The 27893-nt window shown below is 54.0% G+C and overlaps 1 protein-coding gene across 4 annotated transcripts; it reads right to left on the reverse strand.

Annotated features, from left to right (window-relative positions):
- Positions 1-5034: 5034 nt before the first annotated feature.
- Positions 5035-27777, reverse strand: Tmem201 (transmembrane protein 201). Of its 4 annotated transcripts, NM_001431302.1 has the most exon segments (11): positions 5035-6719; positions 7681-7818; positions 8487-8780; positions 9316-9387; positions 11825-12057; positions 16994-17197; positions 17654-18003; positions 19062-19238; positions 20675-20869; positions 21397-21517; positions 27568-27777. In NM_001431302.1, coding segments are annotated over 11 exon segments (1995 nt in total). In that variant the 5' UTR covers positions 27681-27777; the 3' UTR covers positions 5035-6621.
- Positions 27778-27893: the final 116 nt, after the last annotated feature.

Genomic DNA, 27893 nt, shown 5'->3' on the forward strand with positions numbered 1-27893 from the left:
ATGGCTGACTTGGATGCCGAGGGTACAGCCCCCTCCTCTGGCCTCTAGGTATCTGGACATCTCAGCATTTTAGAGAACCTTTGAGCCAAGCACTCCTTAGATGTCAGCTCCTTGGGCCCTGATGTCCTGGCCACTTTCACTGTTTCCTCCTCCCAGGAGGCCTTGCTGCCCAGGCAATCCCCAAGGTGGAGAGCCTGGTGTCACTCTGACTCTTGATCACCCCCACGGGTCACCAGCGCTTCGTCCCTTCATGGTGAGACACCTCTTACAAAGTTTCTGTTCAGTTGGAAGGCACAAAGCGCGTGCGCTAAGTAGGTAGCCATGTATTCCTTTCCTGGCTTCTGCTTCCTCTCAAGATGGCCTGCTTGGAAATGGAACCACTCGGGACTGGCCATCAGCCTCAGATGTGGCCCCTCTTCTCTGCCTTCTTTGGAAGAAGGCTACCTCAGAAGGCCATGTGCAGCATTCGGAACCAGTAGGGAAGGTGAACGCTGTAGACCCATCCTTTTCTTTTGGGAGGAGGCTTGGCCAGGAGTATAGAATGGAATTATAAGGAATTAGTACATACAAATTTCCACCATACTTTCTTTCCTTTTTAAAATATTTATTATGTATACATCATACAGCTTTCTCCCTGCATGTATGCCTGCAGACCAGAAGAGGGCACCAGATCTCATTACAGATGGGTGTGAGCCACCATGTAGTTGCTGGGAATTGAACTCAGGACCTCTGGAAGAGCAATCAGTGCTCTTAACCACTGAGCCATCTCTCCAGCCTGCATCCATCCATCAATCTTTTTTTCTCCCCCCCCCCTCTCTCTCTCTCTCTCTGTCTCTCTCTCTCTGTCTGTCTGTCTGTCTCTCTCTCTCTCCCTCCTTCCTTCCTTTCTTTTTTCTTGAGATAGTGTTTCATGTAGCCCAGGCTGGCCTCAAACTCTGTCGCCAAGCATCAAGCATGACCTTGAACTTCTTTCTGATCCTCCTGCCTCTGCTTTTCCAAGTGCTGGGGTCACAGATATGAACCACGCTATGCCTGGCTCACCATTGTCTTCTCTCTCTCTCTCTCTCTCTCTCTCTCTCTCTCTCTCTCTCTCTCTCTCTCTCTCTCTCTCCCCCTGTGTGTGTGTGTGTTTTTCTGTGTAGCCCTGGCTGTCCTAGAACTCACCCTGTAGATCAGGCTGTCCTCCAACTCGGAGATCCGTCCAGTGTGCTGGGATTAAGGTGTGCACCTCCACCTCATAATTCCTAAGCCAGTCTTTTTGAGATATCACGCCCGTTTGCAGGCGAGGCGGTGAAGTGGAGACTCTAAGTTGCATGCCTGAGGCAGCAAAGCACTAAGTGGTTCAGAGCATTGGAACCTAAACCTGTTGGAGGCTTGTGCTTATGCAGGTCTGTCTCAGGTTTCCCATCAGCTTTGTGTGTCCACAAACTGCCTATCGTATTCGAAAGTCCTTGGGTTGAGGATTTAGCTCAGTGGTAGAGCGCTTGCCTAGGAAGCGCAAGGCCCTGGGTTCGGTCCCCAGCTCCGAGAAGAAAAAAAAAAAAAAAAAAAAAGAAAGTCCTTGAAGCGCCAACCTCCGAAGAACCGGTTGAGGCTGGAGGTTGCCCCTGAAACGGAGACTGAGGTGGGTTCTCCCGTGTGCGAGCGCCTGCCTCTGCTCGGCTCCGTCCTTTTCTTTTGGAGTCTGCAGCCTCCCCTGGGGGACTGGAGTTCGGGTTCCAGAGAAACCTCAAGCTCCACCTAGTGGCGATACACAGAACTGCAGGTGGTACAGCTCAAAGCTCAGTAGACCTAAGGTGTGGTAGGTGCTTTCTGATGGAAAGCCTTTCTCCCCGGAGGGCAGCGGCTGGGGTGGGGCACACCGTAGACTCACATTGCGAACTGTTGCAGGTGCCTGGCTCCACGGTTTGCTTTTCTGAAACCGTTTCTTTCCTCCCCAAACTTCCTATTTCTTACTTCCCACACACTATCCAGAGCTGTGTCCCCTTGAGGGTGCTAGGCAAAATGGCTGATACACACTTTTCCCTTCCTTCCTCGTCACCTCCGGAGTCTGTGCCCACTCCTGCCCTTCCAGCTGATGCCTAGCCACTCTCAGGGGAGTTCACTGAGCTGCCCCTGGGCAATGCAGTCCTCCCCACACAGTACTGGTCCCGTTCTCCCTCGTCATCTTGCCTGACTACCCTCCTACAGTTCTGGCTTCAGTTTCCCCGAGTCACCCCCTGCATGGGCACAGAAGCCATGGTATGTGAAACCATCAAAGACCGTGGGCTACAGGTGTGTTCCTGTGTCCAGCATGTTACTAAATGAACACATCAGACACTTCACCTCTGATATGTGAATGACACCCTCTATTTGGAGGATACAGCTGAGACCAGTGTCTCTACCCTTGAATTAGAATTACGGCCAGTCAGGAGCTGCCGAGTGGGTCCTGGGAATGAGAGCCCCCTGTGACCTTAACCTCTGATTCATCCTTTGGTTCCTAGACAGGGTCAATCAGTAGCCCACGCTACATTGTGCCTCAGTCTTCCGGGCTCTGAGCCACTATACCCAACCCCAGTGCCTTTTTGAATGAACTGTAGAGAAGGGAGTGACCTGGGGGGCGGGGGGAACAGAGAACTTCTCGACTTTATTTAGAGATGTTTTGTCCTCGGGCTGACCCTCAACTCTTGGTTCGTTTTTTTTTTTTTTTTTTTTTTTTGTTTTTTGTTTTTTGTTTGTTTTTTTTTTTTTTTTTTTTTTGGAGCTGGGGATCAAACCCAGGGCCTTGCGCTTCCTAGGTAAGCGCTCTACCACTGAGCTAAATCCCCAGCCCCAACCCTCAACTCTTGATTCTCTGGCCTTTGTCTCTCAAGTGCAAGGGTTATGGGATCTGCCACCATAGACTTCAACCTGGATCTTAAATTCAAAAGTTTTCTGTTTGTGTGTGCTGGAGCACACTCACGGGTGGAGGTTAACTTCCAGCCAGTCAGTCCCCAGTGTCCACCATGTGAGTTTCAGGGGTCAAATTCAGGCTGCCGTGTGTTTGGTGACAAACATCTTCACTGAGCCACGTCGCTGCCCCTCCCCCCTTTAATACTTACTTATTCCATGTCTGAGTATTACTGGGCCAACGCACAGGTGTAGAGGTCAGGGGACAACTTGTGGGAGTCACCCCTCATTCCCCTAGGTGGAGTCCAGAAACTGAACAGAAGAGAGGGTTGTCTTAGCTAGGGCTTTACTGCTGTGAACAGATACCATGGCCAAGGTAACTCTTATAAGGACAACATTTAATTGGGGCTGGCTTACAGGTTCAGAGGTTCAGTCCATATCATCAAGACGGGAACATGGCAGCATCCAGGCAGGCATGTTGCAGGAGGAGCTGAGAGTTCTACATCTGAAGGCTGCTAGTGGAAGACTGGCTTCCAGGCAGCTAGGATGAGGGTCTTAAAGCCCACGCCCACAGGCTATCCCACCATGGCAGGGTTGTAAAACGACCTCAGTCCCAGGGTAGAAATAATCATCAAATGGTGACGGACAAGCAAATCTTTGACCTCACAGGTGGCTGTGAAACAGGCCTGGTGGCAGAGACAGGGAAGAGCATGGGATATTTTTGTTTTTTAAGATTTATTTTATGGAGATTCCAGGGACTAAGCCACTACCCAAAGACTATATATGGACTGACCCTGGGCTCCAAATTCATAGGTAGCAATGAATAGCCTAGTAGGGGCACCAGTCCAGCCAAGGCTGGACCCCCAGCGAATGGGATTGTTTGGGGGAGGGCGGTAATGGGGGGAGGATGGGGAGGGGAACACCCTCATAGAAGGGGAGGGGGAGGGGCTAGGGAATGTTGGCTTGGAAACCAGGAAAGGGAATAACATTTGAAATGTAAATAATACCCGATTTAATAAAGATGAAAAAATAAAGGTTTATTTTATGTTAGTACAGTCATGGTCTTCAGACACACCAGAAGAGGGCATCAGATCCCATTATAGATGGTTGTGAGCCACCATGTGGTTGCTGGGAATTGAACTCAGGACCTCTGGAAGAATAGTCAATGCTCTTAACCAATGAGCCATCTCTTCAGCTCCAGGTTTTGTTTTGAAACAGGATTTCTATGTAACATCCCTGGACTCACTCTGTAGACCGGGCTGGCCTCAAACTCAGAGATCCTCCTGCCTCTGCTTCCCTCACCAGTGCTGGGATTAGAGCCATGTGCCACCACGCCCAGCAGGCATGGGCTTTTCAAGGTCAGAGCAGACAGTGGGCATTATGGTGGCCCTCCCACCTATTTAGGCAGCTGTGGTCTGTGCCTTCGGGTTCTGATCTTAGTGGCCAGGAGATCTACAGGGCTGTTGAGAGGCCTTGAGAACCAAGCGTTTGTCTCTTGCTGGCCTCTGGTCCTGGTTAGCTGTCAACTTGATATAACCTAGAATTAATCTGGAAAAACAATTTCAACTGAGGAAATGCCTAGATCAAGTTGACCTGTGGGAATGTCTGGATTGTCTTGTTAACTTATGGCCCCAAGGGCCCAGCCCACTGTGGGCAGCACCATTCCCTAGGGTGGGGTTTCCTGAACTGCTTAAAGCTGAGCATGAGCCCTGTCAGTCAGCGAGCACCATTCTCATACTTCCTTGGTCAGCGGTACCGGCTACGTGGGCTAGCACACAGTTCTGTCTTCAAGCTCTGGTCTTGATGCTCCTCGATGATAGACTGTGACCTGAAACTGTACACGAAATAAATAAACCCTTTCCTGCCCTCTGCTGTTTCCCATCAGAGTGCTTTATCACAGCAACAGAAAGGACACTAGACCATCCCTCCAGCCTGTGGCAGGGGAGGCTGGGGTGACAACATGCTAAGTTGGCCCAGGCTATCAGTTTCCTGCTAGCCATCGGCCCCCCAGAGCCTGGAGCAGGACAACACACCCATCGGCTGACCCCTTCAAGAGTCAGGCCCCACAGGTTCTCATGACCTCCTCACACAGCACTCCAGCCCCTGGAATGTGTGTTATTCCCCCTCCCCAGACGGCTAACCCAGCAAACAGAGCACAGCCTGATAGAAGCCAAAGGTTGGTACAGTTTTTATTTCTTCACTTTTGTAAAGAAAAATAACATCGTGTTTATGTATGAATCAGACATAAGTAAAAGCCCCTCCTGGGTGCTTGGGGACCAGGCTGGCCTGCTGGGAGGGGCCACAGCTTCTCCCTAGCTGTTTCCTCAGGGCTGGAGATGAGGATGCTGAGGGAACAATTTGGTTTTATTAGGCAGGAGACAAAATTTAAAAACTTGACGCATCTGCTGTACAAATGCAGAGTGAAGAGGTGTCACCTTTCAGCTGCAACCTTTGTGGCAGCTGTGCGCAGTGGAGTCCTGACCCCTGATTGGTGTGAGATGACCCAGGATAGTGTCAAGAGCTCCCAGGACAGGAGTGTAGAGGTAAGGTCAGGGCTTCTTCCCCATAGTTAAAAGAAAAGTACTAAAAGCACCCAAAGCTTAGGAGGCCACTTCCCTGCAGGGAGGGCTGGAGGCATCGGCTTCAAAGCACATGCCTCACCTGGCAAAAGATGTGTAGAAAAATAAAGTTAAGTTTTATCCCTGAATGACAGTGAAGACCCTTCCCTTCCCTTCCCCATGCCCCTCCCACACAATGAATCCCAAGGGGTTTAACATACGCACACGCATACCCACTCACACGCGCACACACATAGACACCCACACAAGCACACAGGCCAAGGCCTGGCCCCTACAGGCACATGTGGCCTCATACTATTGAAAGGGCCAGTTTCAGGCCAAAGTTCCTCCTTTCTCCTCATGGGACAGGATGTGCTCCAGGAAGCCTGCAGTGTCTCCGCAGGGCAGTGGTTGGGCATGAAGGCACCAACACAGGTGGCCTGGAGCCACAGGTCGAGGGGGACAGAGATGGGGACAGGATGGAGGAGAGGATAGTAGGGCCTCAGGAGTAAGGGACTTGGTTGAGAGAAGTGTCCAGTCTCATCTGACACTCATGGGCCAGGCAAGGACTCTGGATGAGAGAGGCCTGGACAAGTGGACGAGGGAGCTCTGGTGTTCTCAGAAAGTCACCAACAGGAGTTTGAGGCAGGGGTTGGGGAGACAGAGAACAGGTGCTTAGTGTCGAGTCCCAGGGTCCCCATGTGCCCAGCCCTGCCTGAAGCCCTGCCTGAAGGGGCGAGATGGGCGGTGGGCGGCTGCCTTCTCCGGGGACACTTGCTCTCCAGGGAGTCTTGCTCTCTGGAGTGGGCAGGTGTGAGATGATGTGACCCAGGCTCCACATGCGTCTCTCAGGGGCTTTCTTCACCTTGGTTCCCAGTGCGGCTCTGCAGCAGACCTCTGGAGTTTCAGAGGCTGCAGTCAGGCACAGGCGGCCTGGTGGCCCCTGCCACAGCTACAGTAGCACCAGCATCCCTGGGGCTTGGCAAGCCCATCAAAGATCCCTGGCTTTGGGGTCAGAGTGTCAGCACCAAACAGTTGATGTCTGCAGTCTGTTGGGTGGACAGCAGGTATCCTGAGGTCAGGGACTCAACCCAGGAGGTCAAGGCGGAGACAGAGCCCCTCAGGTAGGGATCTGTGTGCCAGTGGTGGAAGCAGCATGCGCCTGGGCACTGCCCTCGGGAAGGGCACTCGGTGGTCAGCGCAGGTTCTGGTACAGGTAGGCCGAGGTGAAGAGCGCATTGACAGCCAAACTCACAGCCAGGAGGCCCCGGACCAGGGAGGGGCTGACACGAGCTGTAAGCAGAACACATCAGAAGCAGTGTGGCTGGCACCCTAGTCCTCAGGCAGCACCTACCCCAGGGCAAACCTTCTACCCCAGTGGGCTAGGCTATATCCAGTCTTCCCTCCAGCAAAGTTCTCCCCGCACAGAGGATCTGGGGCCCTTCCCAAAGTGCTTGGAGGCCTGCTACCCCGAAGGCCTAGCTTTTCTGAACCTCTGTGACCACGTGGACCCTAGCCAGGCTGCCTGTGTCTGCACCCAGTAACAACAGGGTGACCACGATATCAGTGCCACCAAGGAAGAAACAGGAGCTTGCGGGAGGCCGCCCTGCTCCAGTCACAGAGATGAAACAGTACACTAGGAAGCCAGGATGATGGTGGACACCTTTAATCCCAGCACTCGGGAGGCTGAGGCAGGACATGAGGTCAAAGGCATTCTCAGTTGTGAGTTTGAGGCCAGCCTGGGCTGAGACCTTGCTTAAAAACAAGATAAGCAAAGGCAGAATGAGGCTCCCAGCTCTTTTCATCAAAGTCACGAGACATAGTCCAGACCGGACTCAGGGGCAGCACTGAGACCCCCAGTTAGGAAGCCTTACTGGGCTGACCTGTCCCTTCCACCCAGTGTCCTGCCTTCCTTCCCACCCAGGGGATGTCATTGGGATTAATCACTGATGGTCTCACACGCTGCCTGTCAGTAATCCAGCAAGAAAGGAGCCAGGGCCAACCCAGAGGGCTAGTAGCACTCTGGCCCAACCATGAAGTATTTGAGGACCCAGGCCCATACTGCAGCAGGCTGTCCTGAGTGGGGCCATCTTAGATGTCCTCAGTGTCTGCTCTAAGGACAGGCGCTCTGAACATTCTGGCTACTGAACGTCTGACATGGGGCTGGGCAGCTGAGATGAACCAGAACTATCACAGGTATGAATATCGTCCCCTGAGGGGGGCTGGGGGAGCTCTCCCACTCCGAGTCACAGACCTTTCCAGGGAGTGGTCTCCTCTGAGCACCCTTTGGTGGTGGTATCTACGATGCAGGTGGAGGACTGAGACGACTCGTCCTCTTTCTTGATGGAGTGGCCACTGTGGGCGCTGTCTCTGGCCAGCATCGACCTCGTATCTGCGGACAGAAGAGTGAACAACCCCTGTGCTAAACCCGAGGATGCCCTGGCAGCTCTGCTCCTCCCTGGACACGTCCTCGAAAGTCTCAGGCTGCTGCACTCCTCTGAGCGGCAGAGTTGGGCAGTAAGAGGACAGTGAGGGGTACCAGCGAGTCCCTGGGACATCAAGCTTGGGGCTCCAGGGATGGACCTCCTGCTTGTCCTTCCTCCTAGCACACGTGGTCAAGTTTATCCACAGTTACAGACCCAGAGAGCCACACAATCCACGTCAAAGTCTGAGTTTTAACAAAGTCCGATTAACTTTTAAAAATGCTTGTCAGAGGGGGTTGGGGATTTAGCTCAGTGGTAGAGCGCTTGCCTAGGAAGCGCAAGGCCCTGGGTTCGGTCCCCAGCTCCGAAAAAAAGAACCAAAAAAAAAAAAAAAAAAAAAAAATGCTTGTCAGTGTACAAGGGTGTGGGCAAAACGAGAGCATCTGCGCCGGGCACAGGCTGACAATGCACCACCTTTCCAAGCCCTGAGAGTCAACTACAAGGGAAGGACACAGCTATACACCAGAGCCACACGGGGCAGTCAGGGCTCAGTGCGCTCCTACCACAGGACCAGATGACCTCCAGAAGCCGAGCGCTCCCCTGGCAGTGCCTACGGCACACACAGGCCCACACGTACCCACAGTGTGCTTTGTGTCCCGAGTGCGATTCCTCTGCAGGAGCTGGGGAGGATCAATGAAGAGGCTGCCGTTGGGGGGTGAGTGCTCCTCTGAGCTGCTGGGGGTATTTGGCGCTTCCCCGGGCGGTGAGAAGAGCAGCAGTTTCTGTCCTTTCAGGTTGAGCCGGGCAGGGCTGATGAGGGGCCTGCGGTGACGCAAGGAGCCCGAGCTGGAGGCCACAGAGCTGGCCACGGAAGGTGCCGGGGAAGGGAGCGGAGAGGAGGGGAAGCTGCTGGACAGCAGAGAAAAGTAATCTGCAGAGAGAGAGAGAGAGGACAAGACAGTGACCACAGCAGCAGGCACCAGCACTGGCACTGACACTGGGACCTGGTGCTTTCCCTCAACTCGTACAGGAAGGTAAGGCATAGGCTGGGGAGAGTGGGAAGCCATGCAGGAACCTGAGGGAGGAAGGGCCGGGCCCCACCGGGAACTGAGCAGGGGTGAGGGTGGGCACATTTCCCTTAGCCCTCCCTGGGCTGAGAGATGGCTCTGGCAGGAGCAGGCTCAGATCTGCTCTGAGGTGGGCTAGCCTGATGTGCTAGGGCTGAAGCCCATGCCTAGCTCTATCTGGGGACACAGTGTGATCCTGTACGACCTCCAAAGTCATCTGCCTCACATCAGAGAAGCCTAGACACTTCTAGACAAAGTGGTCTCTTGCCCTGGGCTGGGGTTTGCACACAGGTCCACTGCCTTAACCTGAACTCACGGCTAACCTCACACAGATGCCTCTGGCTTCGGGGTTGCCTGGAAGGAGTTTTCCAGTCCCCTCTGCCAGCTCTGTCTCCTTACCTGAAAGAGAAACCTCCCCGGCTGGAGACACCCGAGAAGGTGGGCGGCTCCCGCTGAACAGGTATCCTGAGTCTGTGCAGAAAGACAAATGCGACATAGGCAGAGCTAAGAGTGATGAGCCAGCCCTGTCCCCATATCCCTGCCACAGCTAACTTCAATGCTCTCACGAAAACAGGTATTGCCATCCAGGACATGCGGGACACTCCCACTTTGCCTCCAGTAGGTCATAGGAAGTCAGCAGTGTCCCGGTCTCTGCCTCAAGGTTTGCCTTCCTTCCACACAATGTGCCATTTTAACTTTAGGAGTGTGTTTAGCCTGCGTGCAGGTGTGCATGTGCACCACGTGAGTGCAGTACCCTCAGAGGCCAGAAGAGGGCACCAGACCGCCTGGAACGGGAGTTACAGGTGGTTATGAATGGAACCTACAGAACTCAGCTGCTACCTCATGCCTCAGCGGAGAGAGCTGCTGTCCCTAACTGTCACTGGGACTGCTATCTTCCTCTCCTAAGGGACTTGAGACAGAATCTGTCAACCCCGCTGCTCCCAGTCAATATGTCCTAGGGCCTGCAGAGGAGTCAGCTGCTGGCCGGGGCTGCAGAGGGCTGTCCCTAACCAAGACAAGCAGACACTTCCGCCGAGGGGTCCACTGTAAATGCTCAGCCAACCAGTCCTATGTGTTCTCAGCACAGTCCCAGACACAAACGCGTGACTCTGTTGCTAGTGTCCTGTCAGGTGCTGAGGAGAACCCAGGCAAGTGCTCTACCATTGAGCTTACACCCAGGCTGAACCCAAATTCTCTATCCGCACCCTGGTGAGATAAGGTGCGTGTTAGCAGCAACCAGTTGACTTAAAGGCTGATTCTTAACTTCCTGCATAGAGTAAATCCTCACAACCCCAGCACAGACAGGGAAAGGAACACCACGGAACAGAGCTCATCAGTCACAGTTGGCGAGAGTGCCACCATTTTATATCCTAAAAGGCACAGGGGGAGAAGAACACTGGCTCCTGGCTGAGTGATAGGCAGAGCGTGGAGCTAGGGGACCAGGAACTGCTTCCTGCACAGGGCAAGTGCCGCCTTTCACCCTGGTGATGGATATCTTAAAGCTGGAGTAGCAGGAGGTGATAAAATGCAGATCATAGGAGCAGGAACAGAACCAGGGTCCTCTGAGCACAATATGTGCTCTTAACCGCTGAGCCACTGCTCTGCTAATCCTTTCTGTTATCAACTACCTACCTATCTATTGTGTCTGTGCATGTATGTATGTATGTATGTATGTATGTATGTATGTATGTATATGTATGTACTGTGTCTGTCTGTCTGTCCACCCACCTATCTACAACTCTGCTATGTAGCCAAGACTGGTCTTGAACTCTGGGGTCTACTAGGAAGGTGAGGGGCAAGACAGAGTCCCCCAGAAAGGGCCGGGCCTTGGTCTCTTCAGGCTCTACAAGGAACAAGCAACCAACAAATTCAACTGACCCCCAAAAATCTTTGTTTTTCAGGCACACATTTTCCAGTAAGAAAAATAGGAAGTGAGAGGCAGGTGGATCTCTTCAGTTTGAGGCCAGCCTGGGTCTACAGAGTAAGTTCCAGAACAGCCAGGGCTACACAGAGAAACCCTGTCTGGAGGGTGGGGTGCCTCCCCAACAAACAAACAAACAAACAAGCAAACAAACAAACAAACCAACCCCACCAAGCTCCCGCGGCTGTAATGAGCAAGGCAAGGTAGCTACTTTGGCAGTGAGACCAATGTCTGCAGATGCACAGGTGAGAAAGAGGGACAGGGAAGGTGTCTGGGACAACCCAATACCACTACCCCACCCCCACCCCCGGCCAAACGAACAAGTCTGAACAGGAAGCCATGAGGCCATGAGGACCCTGAAGTGTGGCACCCCATAGCTGATGGCTTCTGGCGGGTGTGTGGAGGGAAGGACTGAGCTCACGTCAGGGCGGCAGGCCAGTGGTCTGACCATGCTCCAGCAAGTATACAGAAAACTAGATTTGTTTGTTCTTCTATTTTTCAAATATAAATTTCTTAATTAAAAAAAATGTTTTGAGGGAGGTGACAAGAGTTGGGGGCAGGACTGGGTAGTGGACATGATGGGGTACATGATGTGAAATCCCCAAAGAATCAGTACAAATGTGTTGGGAGAAAAAAAGCAAAGAAAGAAAGGCAGGTAGGTAAAATGGTAAACCTCACAGAGCATTCATTTACTGAGACCCAAAAGACACTGTACTCTTCAGGGGTGGGAGTGGTGCCGCATGGCCCAAGCTGCCATCAAACTGGCTATATAGCTGAAGAGGACCTTGAACTTCTGCTCTCCTATCTCACTGCCTTCAGGGTGCTGGACTTATAGGTGCGTACCAGCATGCCTCATTTATGTCGTACTGGGGATCGAACCCAGGACCTCATGGATGCCAGGCAAGTACTCTACCAACTGAGCTACATCTCTATCCTCTTCTGAGCAGGCCTCAGCTTGGTTCTGTGAGCAATGCTTCCAGGTCTTACCCGTGCGCGTCAGAGAAGGAATGGTTCCTAGTGAGAGGGCCCGACTGAGGCGGCCTGGCAGTGAGGAGGGCGAGACCCGACGCGGTGATCGGAACAGCTGTTGCTTGCTGAGAGGCAGGAAGCCAGGCGGGGTGGGGATGAACAGGGATGCTGGAGAGGCTGTGACGCTTGGGTAGGGCACAGCCAGGCTGGGGCTGGAAAGGAAAAGGCTGGCAGAGTCTCCTGAGAAGTACCTGCAAGGGCCCACGGGACACAAAGAAGAGGAGCGTGAGTCAGGAAGGTTCTGGAGAGGATAGCCTCTGCACAACGGGGCCCAGCCACTCCCGGGGCATGAGGTGGGCCTGAGTCAGGGTCCCAGAGGAGACGTGCGTTAGTTGAAGCAAAGGAGCAATTGTCCACTTATTAGGAGCGGGTGGCTGGGAGATGCCAGCATGACTCACCCCACCCTGCATGCCCCCTCCAACCCCTCAGGCTCACTGCAATCTACCTCTACCGCGAGTCTCGGCATTAAAGTGACACTGTTACCCCGGCCAGCTTCATGCCAATCTACCCTTGGCCCTGAAGCAGACATTCCTATCCCAGACCAGGCACTCAGCTGGGCTCGGCGGACCTGAGCTTCTTCTGAACACCTCCCATTCTTGGCCTAGAAGCTCCCAATGGAGCAGCTGGGCTCAGGGACACTCTGGATGACCCCCAACGGGACTGGAACTTTAGAAGATGCTGTCACATCTCCATGGGGCTGTGCCTCATGGGCCTGCCTCCTGCAGGGCAGGGAGAGGCAGCCAGGCCTTGGATCCCCAGAAAAAGCTCTTACACTGTACTTGCCAAACCCAGACTTAGGGAAGACCCAAAACAACCACCAAGCTGCCCGAAAGACAAAAGGTGACAGTGTCTCTTTAACCTGAGAACAGTCCAAATCACACAACAGGACCTAATGGCCACAGGCCAGAGTGTCAACCATGCTTCCGATTACAGCACCCAATTACAGAGGGGAGAGGGACAGAGGCAGTTAATACATTAGTCTGCCATCTGGAAGGAGCTTCCGGTACCCAGCCTTACCTCAGTCCCAAGGGACAAATGAGCCCAGCAGACAATGTGCCGACCGACGAGCGGGCTGGCAGGGCCGAGCCCACGGTGAGCAGGGGCTAAGGTACTCATGCTATCGTGGTCGAGGGCTTGGGGGCTGGCCAAGCCCCGCACCACCGCTTTCCCCATTTCTCAAGTTTATAAGAGGTGTATGTAGCCAGATGGTGAGTGTCCAGAGACCCAGATGACCTTCCCAGTCTCTTGCAAAGGACCGTGAAGCCACCAGAACTTCCAGCTCAGTGTCTGGGGGACATAGGAAATCAGGGCACAGCGAAACTGCAGATGGGCATTCTTGGATGCACCCTAACTTTGCTTCCAGAGCTGCCTTTGGGGGAGGTTAGAAGCCCCACACCTTGATCCAAGACTGAGGAGGAATGCCCTGGCTTAAGCAAAGAAGTTGATTTTTTTGTGGAAGGAGGTTTATCTCAGTGGGGAGTGGGGTATGTGTGTGTGTGCGTGTGCGTGTGTGTGTGTGTGTCGGGAGTCGGGAGTGTCTGGGTTTGATTTCTAGCACCCCTCCCAAAAAAGGGGGGAGGGTATTTTTTCACTTCAGGATTACAACCTAGTCTGGCTGGATCTCAGTGAATGTTCCTGGAGGGACAGGTTCAGGGCCTTTGGGGCCAGCAGGGAAGGGTGAGGCTGGAACCTGGGTCCCACATGTGTGGCTGTGTTTGAGCCTTTGTGGGAAGACACTGAGTGCTGCAGAGAATTTAGAGGTTGCAGCGATGTCAGTTGGCATCCGAGTAGGTGCAAAGGCAGGGCCAAGCCCTTGCGGCAGGTGGCAGCAGGATGCTACACTAGGCCACCTGTGTCCATTCCTGTCACACCCAGGACCCTGGTGACCCTGGAATAGGCAGCCCCAAGTACCAGCAAGCAATGGGGATGCAGTGCACAGAGGTCCTAGCAGGTGGGGATTCCGTTCTCTTGGCCCCTTAGAGTCAGCACCTAAAGCGGAGCTGGCTTTGCAAGTCCCATTCTCTCCAGTTCTGCTCATCCTTGGGACCACGGCCACGGCTAGGCTGGGAGTCCTAGCCACTAAGCACAGGAACAGTGACCAGCTGGGTTTGAGCCTCTCATGCCACACTGAGAAAGGACTCTGGAGGTCTGTCTCCCTCTTGCTGTGATACAAAGCAGCATCAGCAGAGGAGCAAATTCCAAAGGTGGGAAGCTTGGCGGAGGTCAGCCCTGCTCTGCCCTGGGGTTCCCGAGGCAGCCTCTTCTGTACACTGTTCAATGCTTCTTTCGTGAGTGGTCGGTCCCTAATATCTGCATGCTGGAACCCACCTCTGAGAGTCTCCTGAGCCCTGGGAGCACTGAATGCGAAGAGGGCCAGCAGGCCGAAGCGCACTAATCCAACCCCGAGGGGAGCCTCAAAACTCCGTCCTCACAGTGCCATCCAGAGTGGAGCTGCTCAAGCACCAGCTTATCCACATGGCAAACACTGGGCAGCAAGACAAAGGAGCAGCAGCGCCCTTACACACTCCTCGTCACCACCGCTCTCCAACCTGCTCCCAATCCCAAAGGCAGTACCCCCAAACCAACCCACCTCCCACCTGGGCACGGAGGCCTTCTGAAGAACATGAAAGAAAAAAAGACGCGGTACCTGGTGCCAACTGGAATGAGCAGGACCCAGGAGGCATTTATTGAAAACACAGCATTCAAAACATGGCATCTATGGCCAATGGTGGTTACAGTGGTTAGGGTCGCTGGACAATTAATCACAATTCACTATGACAACAGGCTTGCACTGGGAGCAGACAGAGGACACAGCAGCGTGGACGGGCTAGCCTGGGGATGGAGGAGGGTCCTGCTCCAGAGCAAGTGTTACTGGAGAGTCTGCTAGGCCCAGCGTGGGAACCCAGACCCAGAGGTGAGCTCAGTGTCCCTCCTTCATTCTTCAGGGATACCACCTATATGTACCTGGGATGAACTCACTCTGACCAGGGACAGCCTGGTGGTTGTCCCCAGTCAACAACAAGCTACAACCCAAAGGTGCCTGCATTTTCTGCCACCCTCAGTTTCTGCCAGCGACACCAGAACATGCTTTCCCCAACTAACAAAACTTTAAAGGACTATTAATATTAAGAAGTAACATGAAAGCTTTAAAAAGCCAGGAAGCCCGTTTCACACTGCTCTCTACTCCCACCAGTAGGCAGGCAACATACTTAGCCGAGATTCTGGCTGGTCAGAGCTGGCTCTGTGTTTCATAAATAATTTAAATACACACACACATATACACACACATGCACGCACGCACACATACACCCTGCTTCTATCTAATGCCCAGAATGCAGAAATTAACACCATATTGTCAGCTTTTGAGATCCACAATACATGTGAGGGGACGCGCAGACAAGAGCCCCACCCCCCGTTACAGTTTTCCCTGTAGGCCAGTTCTGTGGGAGAGAGACAGGCGGGTTCTCTGTCCTCTCAGCTGCGCCCCACAAGGTCAGCAGCACCTGGCGCACACCAACCTGGCGCACAGCCTCGCCTACGCCTCATCAGAGGGGGCCTTCCACACCCTTACCCAGAGCAGGCTGAGCCCTGCAATGCCAGAGGCAACCCCTGGTCTTCTGACACTTCCAGGTCAGCACACATGGAAGCTGAGTGAGAGGTGGGTTGCTGTCTGATAATGGAGGGTCTGAGGACAGAGGCTTCTAAGGACCCTCAAACAGTGGGGCCTGGTTGCCTCTCAAGCTCCCTATGGGGTTCCAAGAGGACAGACCAGCCAACTCACAAAGACACAGCAGCTGATGGCCATGTCCCATGTGACAGTCATTTATGTGTAATTTGCTTTTGCCCTCCCTGGGCTCCGTTGCGGAGGCTCAAAGAGCCCGCACTTAGTGGGATTTAAGTTAACGGACAAGTGGCAGGAACCACGGAATGAGTGTAAGTCAATCAGGAGCCACCAGAGGCCAGCATGCCAGGTGGATGGAGCATTGGCCTATGGTCCAGATAGAGCCTTAGACAATGACTTCTTCCCACTGCCAGTGTCACGGAATGAGTGTAAGTCAATCAGGAGCCACCAGAGGCCAGCATGCCAGGTGGATGGAGCATTGGCCTATGGTCCAGATAGAGCCTTAGACAATGACTTCTTCCCACTGCCAGTGTCACCATGTGTCACTTCATGTGGTCCTCAAATCCACTGACACTAGTACCCCAGGGCCCTAGAGAAGGACCCACCTCTCACTCCAGATGGTTAACTAAAGCTGAAACCAACAGGGGTTTGTCCAAAACCCATCAGCTAGCAGGGGCCTGGACTTTTGGAGTAGCATCCCGGGAAGGTGTGCTTGGGAGGAGGGAGAGGCTGAGACCACATGGGCCTACAGTTGCCCCCAGAGAAACTGAGGGCAGAAGCCTTGGCACCCTTCACAAATTCCAAGGAAGCCACCAACACTAGAGAGGTACAAGGGTCAATGACCTGGTGTCACCAACACCAGGCCCATCTGGGCAGAGCAGCTACTGATCTAGGCTGATCATCCTTCCACCTAGCAGACTCGGAACCTGCTGACCATAAGGAACCGCAGGGCTTTCTACTGTCCATCTGAGAGGGGCTGCCTCACAAACACAGCCAATGACAGGCTGGACCCAAGAACTGTCCTTGCTACTCCAGGGACGGACCCTGAGGGTCCAGGAGGTTGGGGGATGAGCAGGAAGCTCCGCTCTAGTCTTAGGTCACCATGCTGAGAGGCCATGGCTTGTCAACTGGCCAGCGTCAAGCAAATGACAAGGGTAAAGCAGTAGCCTACACCCTCAAGCGATGACAAGACTGGGGTGCCTGGAGCTAACAGGAAGCCATGGGTCACACACAGGTCGTGGAGCTGGCCATGTCTGGTCACTGGGGCTAGGACAGGGTCTCAGGCCAGAGAGGCGGTGGCAGTGGTGAGCAAGTACAGGGCACCCGAGAGTCCGAGACTGGGGGAGCTGGTAAATCAAAGGGGCAGCGGATGGGGTGAGCATGAACGCAAGGCTCTGCTAAGGGTGTGGGAGTGGCTAAGACAAGATAGAGCTTCAGGGGGTGGGCTCGAGCGTGGGCCCATCCGTCACCTGTCCTCCCCCCGCAGTCACTGCTGTTTCTCTGACCTTCGGGGCCGGAACCTCCTTGGGCCTGTCGCTTTCCTTGTGGCCACAGCTGCGGTGAAGCCCACCAGGCAGCACAGGGACGTGGTACTGAACTTGAGTGTGTCTAGCCAGCCGGGTGAGGCAGCCTGTAGATAATGCTCAGCCAGGTGCAGCCCCAGCAGCAGGGCCCAAAGACAGGTGGAGAAGGCATCGATCCGTCGGAGCCTGCCGGAGAGAGCAAGGTGAGTGTGTGCCCACACAGTACAGAGCCTCCCTGTCATTTCCTGTGCCACACCCTGTCTACATCAGGTCCAGTTCAGAGAGGAGGCCAGTGAGGCTGGTGGAGGGTCTGAGGACATCCTACGACTCACAGGCTGTCCAGCACTAAGCAGGTCAGTGCTCCTATGCCCATCGCTTAGCCTGGGAACCAAGGTAGGACACTGCCCCCACTTGAGCTTCCACAGCTTCTGCTACTGACTTTAGAGATGTGTGAGGTGACTGGGCCCAGCCGCAGAGGCCAACGGCAATGGGCTCAGTGCCACCACCATCTGCACTTCTGCATTGTCCTCCTGGCCCCTGGAGAACTTGTCTAGAGTTCAGTCCAGAGTAGGGGACCACCAAGGAGGCAGCGATGTCTTGTGCAGATCTGTGCCCACCCAGTCTCAAGGCCCCGCAACACACCTGATACGGCCAGCCAGTAGCATGGCCAGGAGGCAGGTGAGCAGGCCCACTGCCACAATGCCGGTCTGGTGGCTCTGCCCAAAGGCCCAGGCCTCATGTAGCTTCTCTGTGGCATGCTCAGGCAACAGGCCCAGCAGCTGCTGCCAGCCCTCCGCCTGAGAAGTGGCGTTGTCTGAGGCAGCAGAACTGTTGCCTCCAGGAGGTAGGGCCGGGGGCAGGGCAGCCCCTGGGGTGAAGGGTTCGCCGGGCCCATACAATGCAGTGGACAACAAGAAGGCACAGGCCAGGAAGGCCAGGGCACGGAGCAGGATGACCTGGAATGGGGCCTTCATTGCCGAGGAACTGAAACTCTGAGGGAGGGAGAGATGGGTCAGTGAGAAGCCAGAAAGCCTCCAACAGCCACCCTATGCCCACCACGTGGGTGCTGGCCAGCCCCATTCCTATGCCCTTGCTCTGATGCTCAGAGACCACTGCCTCATCCAGGTCACTGCCTCACGAGGACAGGGCTCTGTGAGAGGGACTCTGCTGCCTCCTTTAGAGGCCATTTCTACACAATAGGACTTCATGCTTCTAGACCTTTTAATCACTTTGTCAAGTTTTTACCAAAAACTCCTATTACACTTGACTAGAATGCCAGTAAAATGAAGAGACAACTCTGAAAAAAGTTCAAATAATTTTTTTCTGTTAATAAGTTATTCAGAATAGAATAAGAATCAAAGGTCTGAGGTTTGAGGACAGGGGCCGTCTGTTCTTTTGAGCAGACATAGGAGAGTAAGGACAGAGGTAGTATATCCTAATGGTCAGTAGCCAGTTACTGAATGGAAATGACAGAGCGGGCAAATGCAGGCCACATCTGACACGGGGTGAAGAAGGAACTTCCTACTAGGGGAGTCTCTCTCTCAGTGCACTTGCTATTCTGACTTATCTTTTGCATGCAGACAAGCCTCCTACTGCTAGGCTATTGCCCTCTTTACTGGGTTATTACTGTTTAAAAACCGAGACGATTTGCTTACACACTATAACAAAACTACAGTTAATTTCAGAAACATGTTCTTGGGCCTGAGCCCTGGCACTGTTGTGGATCAAGTGTGTAGCCCCTTGCAAGCATCTTAGCCCCACTCTTGGCTCCCACAGCCGTGACCAGGAGCCACAGTGCTCAGACTACCGTACATGAGGTGCCATGAGTAACAAACACAAAGGTGTCTGGAAAGTGGAAGGGTCAGCAAGGCACCCTCAGACCAGGCAAGGTCCCTGACAGCCGCATCATGATCCTAGACACCCTAGAGCAGGGGCCACCAGGAGCTGATCCCAGAAGAGGAGTCTTGGTGTGCTGTATTCTGCTCCAGTCACTAGGGCCCAGCTCCCAGACCATCTCCCCCCAACACCCAAATGTCCCATGGCCTCAGACCTGCCCATGGGCCTGGTCAACCTCCCGACGCCGGAACTGGTGGCTGAGAAGCAGGGCACGCAGCTGGCGGTTCTGGTGTTTGATGTAGTAGTCAACAGCTGCCTGGCATGGGCGGCACAGCTTGTACATCTGCTCCAAATGGTGGCGGTACACCTCAATCTCTTCATCATAGCGGCACTGTATGGGGGACAGAGGGCCTGCATTACAGCTAGAACTGGGCAGACTCTGGTCTGGCTCTGCCCGTGCAAATGGTGATGCGAGCTCCCAGGAGCAAGGGCTAGGAGGAGAGGAGGCCATGACACAGGATATTAATGATACTCTGTAGCTCACGGCAGGACAACCAAGGCTCAGGGTCTTCCCTTCTCCTTGATTCTGAAGGTCTAACACACACTAGAGAAGTAGCTACTGGTTGAGCCTCGGTTAGCAAGAGCCAACTGATTCTTCGGTTTCACAGTAGCCCAGGAGAGAAGCCCCATCCCTTGCTTTCTTAGAGGTGCAGCAAGGCACACGGCGGCCAGCGCGCTGGTTGGAATAGCCAGTGTGATCTCTTGTTGGGGTAACAGGAAGGCACCTGGCATCAATCTTCTCCCTCATGGCTTCTTGTAAAAACCCTTTATTTTTTATTTTTCTCTTTTTCTTTTTTATTGGAGCTGGGGACCGAACCCAGGGCCTTGTGCTTGCTAGGCAAGCGCTCTACCACTGAGCTAAATCCCCAACCCCGTAAAAAACCCTTTAAAAACTACATTTATATCCTCATCCTAGCTGCCTGGAAGCCAGTATATTCTTGGCTGCCTTTGGATGAAAATATAGAACTCTCAGCCCCTCCTGGACCATGCCTGGACTCTGCCATGTTCCTGCCTTGATGATACTGGACTAAACTTCTGACCCTGTAAGCCAGCTCCAATTAAATGTTGTCCTTGGGCTGGAGAGATGGTGCAGTGGTTAGGAGCACTGACTGCTCTTCCAGAGGTTCCAAGTTCAAATCCCAGCAACCACATGGTGGCTCACAACCATCTGTAATGGGATCTGATGCCCCCTTCTGGTGTCTGAAGACAGAAACAGTGTATTTATACATAATCAATCAATCTATCTTTAAAAAAAAAAAAGTTGTCCTTATAAGAGTTGCCGTGGCTATGGTGTCTCTTCATAGCAGTAAAGCCCTAACTAAGACAGGGATAATTTGGGTGAATTTGTCCTCTCGTGCACCCCAGGAACTGAACTCAGACAGTCAAGGTTGATGGTGTCTTTGCTCACTGAACCATCTTATCTTGGTGGCTCTTCCTCTTATCCCAGCTCATTCCTGGTCCCTATCTTTCCTAGGCACCTTTGGGTGGCTCTGTCTCTCTTCCTCCCAGGATTGACTAATGAATGAGACCAGGAGGTTGCCCCCCAAGGCTGCAGTTGGAGCCCAAGGCCTCTAACTCCCTCTTCTCAAAGACAAAGCCCTCTGGTCTGGCAGGCTCTGGTTTCCATGATGTTCTCCCAGAGGTCACAAGATCAGTGATAGCAAGTTCAGCTCCAACTACGAAGGAAGCCACACACCCCGGGATGTGGGGTGGCAGGAGGTGAACAGCCAGCCAACAGTTTGGCTCTACCCAGCCATGCGTGCTCACCTCCTCACGTGGTGTGAAAGCAGCCAGCTGCTTGATCTTGGTGGTCTGGTGGTGGCTGCACTTTCGGCATAGCAGGACCTGGCTGCTCACCCACTGCTGTGGTTGTGCAGGGTCACGGGGACTGGGTACACTGCTCACCACATGGTTCAGGTGCTCCATGTACTGTGCTGGGATCGGCTTGTTGTAGTCTCCATTCTGGGGAGGCAGAGGCCCTGGTCAGTGTGGGTTCGCTCAGGGATGCTCCAGATTCAGATTCTGGTTTTCGTTATACAAAAGAGCAGTAATATTCCTTCTGATGCTGCCTAACATGGAACCCCAAAAATCTAGGTGCTGAGAAGCTACTTAGCATGTACCTTTGGGCGGGCCCTAGGGTGACCTTTGCCCACATCTCTCACCTTGGCTTTGTCCCTTAGAAGGGTAGGCTGTCTGTTACTGTCAGTAAAGTTACACTCAGACACTCACACTGTCCATGGTGGCTATGCAAGCAAGGCTGTGACAGAGAACAAGCCACCCACAAAGCTGAATGCTGCGTCTGCAGACCTGGGCCTCAGGCCTGACTGCTCTCGACTCTAACCCAAATCTGACCCTGCTGTGTGTGAGTCAGGACAAGTGGACAGTTCCCTGCACCGCTCTTCCTCCTCAAAGGGAGACACAGTGCCAGAACCATAGTTGAAGACAGTGGCACGGAATGTGAGCTCAGGTGACCCACTGCCAGCCCATACCTCTTGAAAGCCATTGTACTGCTCACAGTGGGGACAGTCCCAACAGTTACGATTCCCATAGGGCACCAGTGTGTCATGGTTGCAGAACCAGCAGTTGACCATCGTATGCGTTGGCTTCACCCTGTGGACCGAGAAAACAGTCTGGAAGACTTCGGTCTCTGAAATGTGAGAGCACACTTCAAGAGCAGAAAGTGGCATCCAAAGTGGAAAGGAAGACGCCACCACAGGACAAGGAGGGAGAAGGGACTCTCAGCCGCTGTTCTCTCAGGATGATTTAGCTAACCAAGGACTTCACAGGAGGCAGTTGGAGACTCACCAGCTCGTAGGCTCCAAAGCAGCATCTACCTGGAAGCCCAGGGTGGGCAGCCCTTCTGTTCTGGGTCTCAAACATTGCAGGGGGAGAGAGAGGCAGCACAAGATCAGGGCTAGCTAACACTTAGCGCCTTTCTTCCCTCATGAGGTCTATCCCTAAGGTGCAGACATCGTGTTGTGGAGAGCTGCAGGACTTAAGGGAGTTTCTGTCCTTCCCAGGGGAAAAAAAAATCCCTAGAGAGAGAGCCAAGGAGGCCAAGGGGTGGGGATTGTTGACAGGGGCAGGGACAAGTCACAGCTGCTTGGCCAGGGCACAGCCTCTTGGGTGGGTGAGGGGCAAGTCCACAGTGTGTTTTGTTGGTCACACGACAGGTGGGGTCTGCAGGATAATCCTGGCCCAGACACTGCAGATCTGTGCAGCACAGAGCACACAGCAACTGCCCAGCAAATCCCATTCAGGAATCTAGAAACAAACGGGTGAAGGGCAGCAGCTGGGAGCCCTGGTGTCCCGACCTTGCCCTTTTGCCCTGTCCTACTCAGAGGCCATGTCTATCTAGTTCAGGGGCACTGCCCAGACCTCGGTAGAGTGAGCCACCACACACAGATGAGCCTGCTCCTTAGAAAGCATGAAAGAGAGAGTCTGGCGGTGGAACTTACGGATGTGCTCAGGAGATTCTCATTTCTTAAGCAGTGAAAGCCTGAAAAGTGGACCAGGGACAGCGCCTGCTGCTTCTGTATGTCACACAGATTCAATGACAAGAGGCCATGAAGTCAGGAGGGAAGGCAGCTATGGAGGTGCAGGTCTAGTTCCTCGCACAGCCCACACTTGCCCGCCCATCATCAGCTCTACTCCCTCTACCTACGGTGGGCGGTGAAGGAAGGGTGTCCGGTCAGCCGGGGATAACAGCACCTCCCTCACAGGAGAGGGCCCAGCCTCACACTTCCTTCTACCTCAGTTCAGGTCTAACCCCTCAAAATGGTAGGAAGGGGTGCTGGAGGGATGGCTCGGCAGTTAAAACACTCACTATTCTTGTAAAGGACCCCAGTTTGGATCCCAGCACCCATCATGTCCAGTGGCTCACAAACACCTATAACTCCAACTCTAAGGGATCTGATGTCTCCAAGAACACCACAGGCACCTGTATTAATGTGTACACACACAGAGTACACACACACACACACACACACACACACACACACACACACACAGAGAGAGAGAGAGAGAGAGAGAGAGAGACAGAGAGAGACAGAGACAGAGACAGAGACTGAGATTAAAATCAGTAACAATAGCACAGGGCTCACAGACGACACCCTACGACTGCACAGTGGGCACCCCATGCCTTGGTCTCGGTCTCTCCTATTTCAACCCCTCATTTTTCAAATGGGTTGCTCAGACGCTGCTAGAACCCAGTACCTGACAGCTCCATGGGCCCCCAAACTGAAAGAGGAGCACAGGAGACTTTGGCACCAGCGGTGGCTGGAGGATTGGAAATCTGCTCTGCTGGGGGGCCTGTGCGTTTGGCATTCCTGGGTAATTAAACACTTACTTTGTGGTAATTTGTCCGTCTTTTATAGGCCTCTTTGTAATTACGCACAAGGCATGTCTCATAGCTAGTACACAAGCAGTGTGCATTCTCATCTGCCGAGTCTGAGGCTAAGCACTCACCTGCCCCTGGGGCTCCTTAACCAGGTTCTGTTTGATGGAAAAGGTCAACTTCTGGGCTTGCTCTGCAGACCAAACACAAGCAAGTGTGTGTGTGTGTGTGTGTGTGTGTGTGTGTGTGTGTGGCGGGGGGGGGGGGGGGGCTGCTGCTCTGGAGTGACAAGTCTGCCAGGAAGCCCATCCCGCCCAGGAAGCTATCATTCCCACTCTGGGTCTCCAGCTCTGTTGCTAGGGAAATGGCTCCTGGCCTCAGGAAAAAGCCTGGTCTGGAAGTAGAAGGGGGGTGGGGGGGATATGATGATGGGATTTCATCCTCCCCTGAGGCCATAGGCGAATCTCTGCCAGGGGTGAATACTTGGGCTGGGGGTGTTCTTTTATGGCCAGAGCAACCATTGTCTGCCTACACCGGAAGCTACCTCCTTCACAGACAGCCCCAAGAGGTACACCAGCAGGAGCGGCAAGGCAGCTGGCCAGAATCTCAGACCTGGCATCAACCAGCTGCTGCATCGTGTACCAAAGGGTGGGTGAACATGCAAACAATCCCAGCAGCCACCTCACGGTTCCAGCACTATCCCAGGGCAGACAGGGCAGCCCTGGCCTCCGAACTCACCCAGTTTGTTTTAGGGAAAGGCCTCTCAGTTTCCCCGGCAAACTCCTTGGTTCACTTTTCTCCCTCCAGCCAACAATCCCAATTCTATGACAAATCGCATTTGGGGACTACAGTGAAGGTGATAAGATAGCATGTCACTTTAACAAAGGAGAGGAAGGTGGTTAGGTCATATTCATTGCCATGGGTGGGTGAGGGACCTGGAAGTCACTTCTCCAGTGGGTCACTGTGCTGCTCAACTCTTGGGATGCCAGAGGGAACCTAAGGGAGCCAGGGTGGGTGGATCCTTCGAAGGGAACGGGGCAACTGCATGCCTGGTACCCGTCCATGAGATTGGAACACACACTGCAGGAAATGCGGACATGAGCCTCTGGTGACGTTTTCTCCATCCATCAGCCTAGGACACTTAGGAAAAGCAAAACTCCTGCCCACACCTCGGCATAGGTGGCTACTTCACGTTCTTTGGCCCAGGAACTAACCAGGGCCCATGTTATGTCACAGAGGAGACACTGGATGGGTTTAGTTTGTGGGGTGCTCCGAGTCTCTGGGGGGACCAATGTGCCTATTTCTTCCTAAGGAGCCTGACGAGCTGTGAGAACCAGGCTTGGTTTCCTCGGGGTCCGGGAAAAGCTCAGCTTCACAGGATGCTCTGTCTCTGCTCTTCCAAGTGTGACCTCATCTAAGAGGAAGTTCAAAGAGGTACACCCTGGGCTTCGATGGTAGCAGCAGGGCTGAACTGCAACTGCACAGCCTGGACAAGGAGATTCAATCTCCAGCCTAATCTCACAGCAGCAACGCCATCCACAACAGCGGAGAACCCCAAAACTGATCCCTCGGGGGACAAAGCCAGCCCCAGATGAACACATCACCCACTCAGTCCCTCAAGCAAGGCTTTCAGAGACGACATCTGAGCAAGATGACTGTGACACAAGAACCACAATTCAGAGGGGCAGGCAACAAATGTCACAGGGCTGGCCACCCACATGTAGGGTACATGCTGCCACCCGGAAACAGGTGCCCTCAGCAGCAGGGCAGAAGGCAGGAGAGAGGCAACTAAAACACACACATAACGTGGCCACTACTCAGCACAGTGAATGCTTGGGCCAGTTTAGACAGGAGTAACTGCCAGAGCGCATCTGAATGCCAGGACAGGCTCTGTGACACACCTTAGAGAGGCTACCCAATGTATCCTCACCTCCAAACGCAGACACTGTGACCTCGATAAACACCAACACAGGTGGTGTGTGGGCTGTGCAAGCAGGACAGTGATGGGCGCTAAACTGAGCTCCCGGGGCAAACCCAAAGTGCACCCTGCAAAGGAACAAGGTTCTGATGCACACTGAGCAGCATGAGAAGTGGAGGCACAGGGAGAGGGATGTGGGGCCTCCACCCAAGAACCCCAGCTCCAGGGAAGCCTCTCTGGCTGGTAGAACAGTATAGGTGAGAGGCAGGGCTCCTCCACCTATGGTGGGGTGAACCGGGGCACTCCTCCAGACCTGTTTCCCAGCTGGGTGGAATGGCAGTTCCTGCCCCATCAGAGCTGCTACTGAATGACAGGTGCTCGAGTGCATGGTGCAGGGCACCTGACAGGAATGGCAGCCGTTCACTATTAACTGTAACTGGGACACGAAAACTCCATGGGTAAGGCAGCAAGGGTGGCTAGATTTGGGCTCTAGACAACTTCTCTGCAACCACTTTGGCCAGTTCGAAAACTCGGAAGGGCTGACCTGAACAGGGACATGGACATGGCTCCTCTTGGCCACAGTCTAGTCCTCTGCTATCTCTGTGCTTAGTCTGAAAACACCCACTCTACTAAAGGCCCTCCCAACACCAAGTTCCTGTAGGCTCTCCTCTGGCGTATTCGACCACCATTCTCCACAACAACGGGCCCCTGCCTGCCACAGCCTGGCCTCCTGCTAAGTTAGGTTTGCCTCAGACCTGTGAGTGGCCAATTCACCTCCAGATGAAACCCAGAGCTCACAAAGACAGGTGCACACCAGGCGCCCATGCTCTGACCAATCAGCAGCAAGCAGTAGTCCAAACACCCGTACAGCCTGGTGTCAGCATGAAAAAAGAATGAACGAGGGGGTTGGAGAGATGGCTCAGTGGTTAAGAGCACTGACTGCTCTTCCAGAGGTCCTGAGTTCAATTCCCAGCAACCACATGGTGGCTCACAACCATTTGTAACGGATTCTTGTGTATCTGAAGACAACTGCAGTGTACTCACATTCATTAAATAAATAAAATATTAAAAAAAAAAAGAATGAACGAGTTTTTGGCTCCTCCTCCAAGAATATATCCCCACCCCCACCAGCCCTTACCCCCCCTTTACACACACACACACACACACACACACACACACACACACACACACACACAAAACCTCCTCAGGCCTTAGATTCCCTTCTCTAGCAGAGGCAGGGCCTTCATAGTCAGAGCAGGAGTGACAGGCAGTGATCTAGTCCCACTCTGCTCTTCTGGCCACGTGCCCTATCCTGAGCTGGCAGAGGCAGTGGCACCCAGGAGGTGCCTGGGCTTTGGGACAAGCTCTGCTTGGCACATAAGCAGACTGCCTAGGCTCCCCTAGGTCCAGGTAAAAAGAGACCGCTTTGGGTTAGCTGACCTTAAGAGGCCCCCCTGACTTCCAAAAAGTAGGTGGAAACAAGGCAGGAAGCTTGGGTTCAGATCTCTAGAGTCAGCCCCCCTGGGATGTGGTCCCCTCCTTCAGACACAGCTAATGTCCACTCTCTCCTTAGAAGTCCCATGTGACTCACCTACCTCTAACAACTTTTGCCTGCCCTCTCCTTCAGAAAAAAAGCAGGGTTAAGGAAGGCGACCCATTACCCAGGTTGCCAGGAGTTCAAATCACAGCCCTTTGCTGCCCCGGGGACTAGAGGCAAATCCTGAGCTTTGCACATCCCTAGTTGTCCTGAAGAGGCTCCCATAAATGCACATATGTTCCTATCCTCAGGAAATGTCATCAGGTGAGCTAATCCTTCATCCTGCTGAAGAAACTATTCCATTTTGGCGTTTGACCATGGAGGGGAATGTCTAAGGCCAGCTTTGAGAGTTGGGGTCTGAGTGATCTCTGAGTCATGATAGGACAGAGTATTGGGCCCCAAAGCCCATTCCAGACAGGTGTCCAAGGAGTACAGCGTACACCTCAGAATGGGCAAGTTCCCTAAATGTGCAGGCGCCTGCCTAAGGCTGCTACTGTTCACACGTGCCTCTTCTAAGTACTCAGCTCCAGGGCTTCTCCGGGGGGAAGCTTACGTGAGGAATGTTATTGCTATCGCATGTAGATCATCAAATGCCAGCTCTCATCACCCCAACCGATGAGCTACAGAGGCCCAGCAGGGCAATACAGCCAGGAGCGCAGGCCTCGAAGGGAGGAGCAAGTAGCAGCCCCCTCCCCCAGCCACGGTAGGGAGCTGCTCCCCGACGAGGTTTTTCGGAGATGAGAGCAAAGGTGGAGACGGAGAAAGCATCTCGCATCCGCGAGCAGGCCTGGTCCGCCCGTGGGACTCCGCCGTAGCCTCGCGGGGGCGGGGCGGCAGCCCGGGCCGCGTGCAGTGGGGCGCGCACTCACCTCCGCGCAATCCGGTAGAGCACCACGCCGGCGGCAGCGCACGCCGTGACCCCTAGGCCTCCCGCCAGGCCGGCGGTGGGGCAGCTGGCCAGCAGCGCGCTCACTCCTTCCATAGCTTCCGGGCGGAGTCGGTGGGCTAGGGGCGCCGGACGCAAAAGGGACTCCCGGCGGCCCGCGCGCTCCTGCTCGCGCCGTGACCTTCGCCGCTTTGTAGCCGGCGCGGGCCCGCCCCTTGACTCGGCGCGCTCCCGCCGCGCAGCCAATCGAGGCGCGGGGCGAGCCTGGGTGGGCGGGGCGCCGACGGAAGCGCTCAGCGCTGGCTCGGA

Source organism: Rattus norvegicus, chromosome 5 (genome assembly GCF_021556685.1).
Source record: "Rattus norvegicus strain SHRSP/BbbUtx chromosome 5, alternate assembly SHRSP_T2T, whole genome shotgun sequence".
Taxonomy (NCBI): Eukaryota; Metazoa; Chordata; class Mammalia; order Rodentia; family Muridae; genus Rattus; species Rattus norvegicus.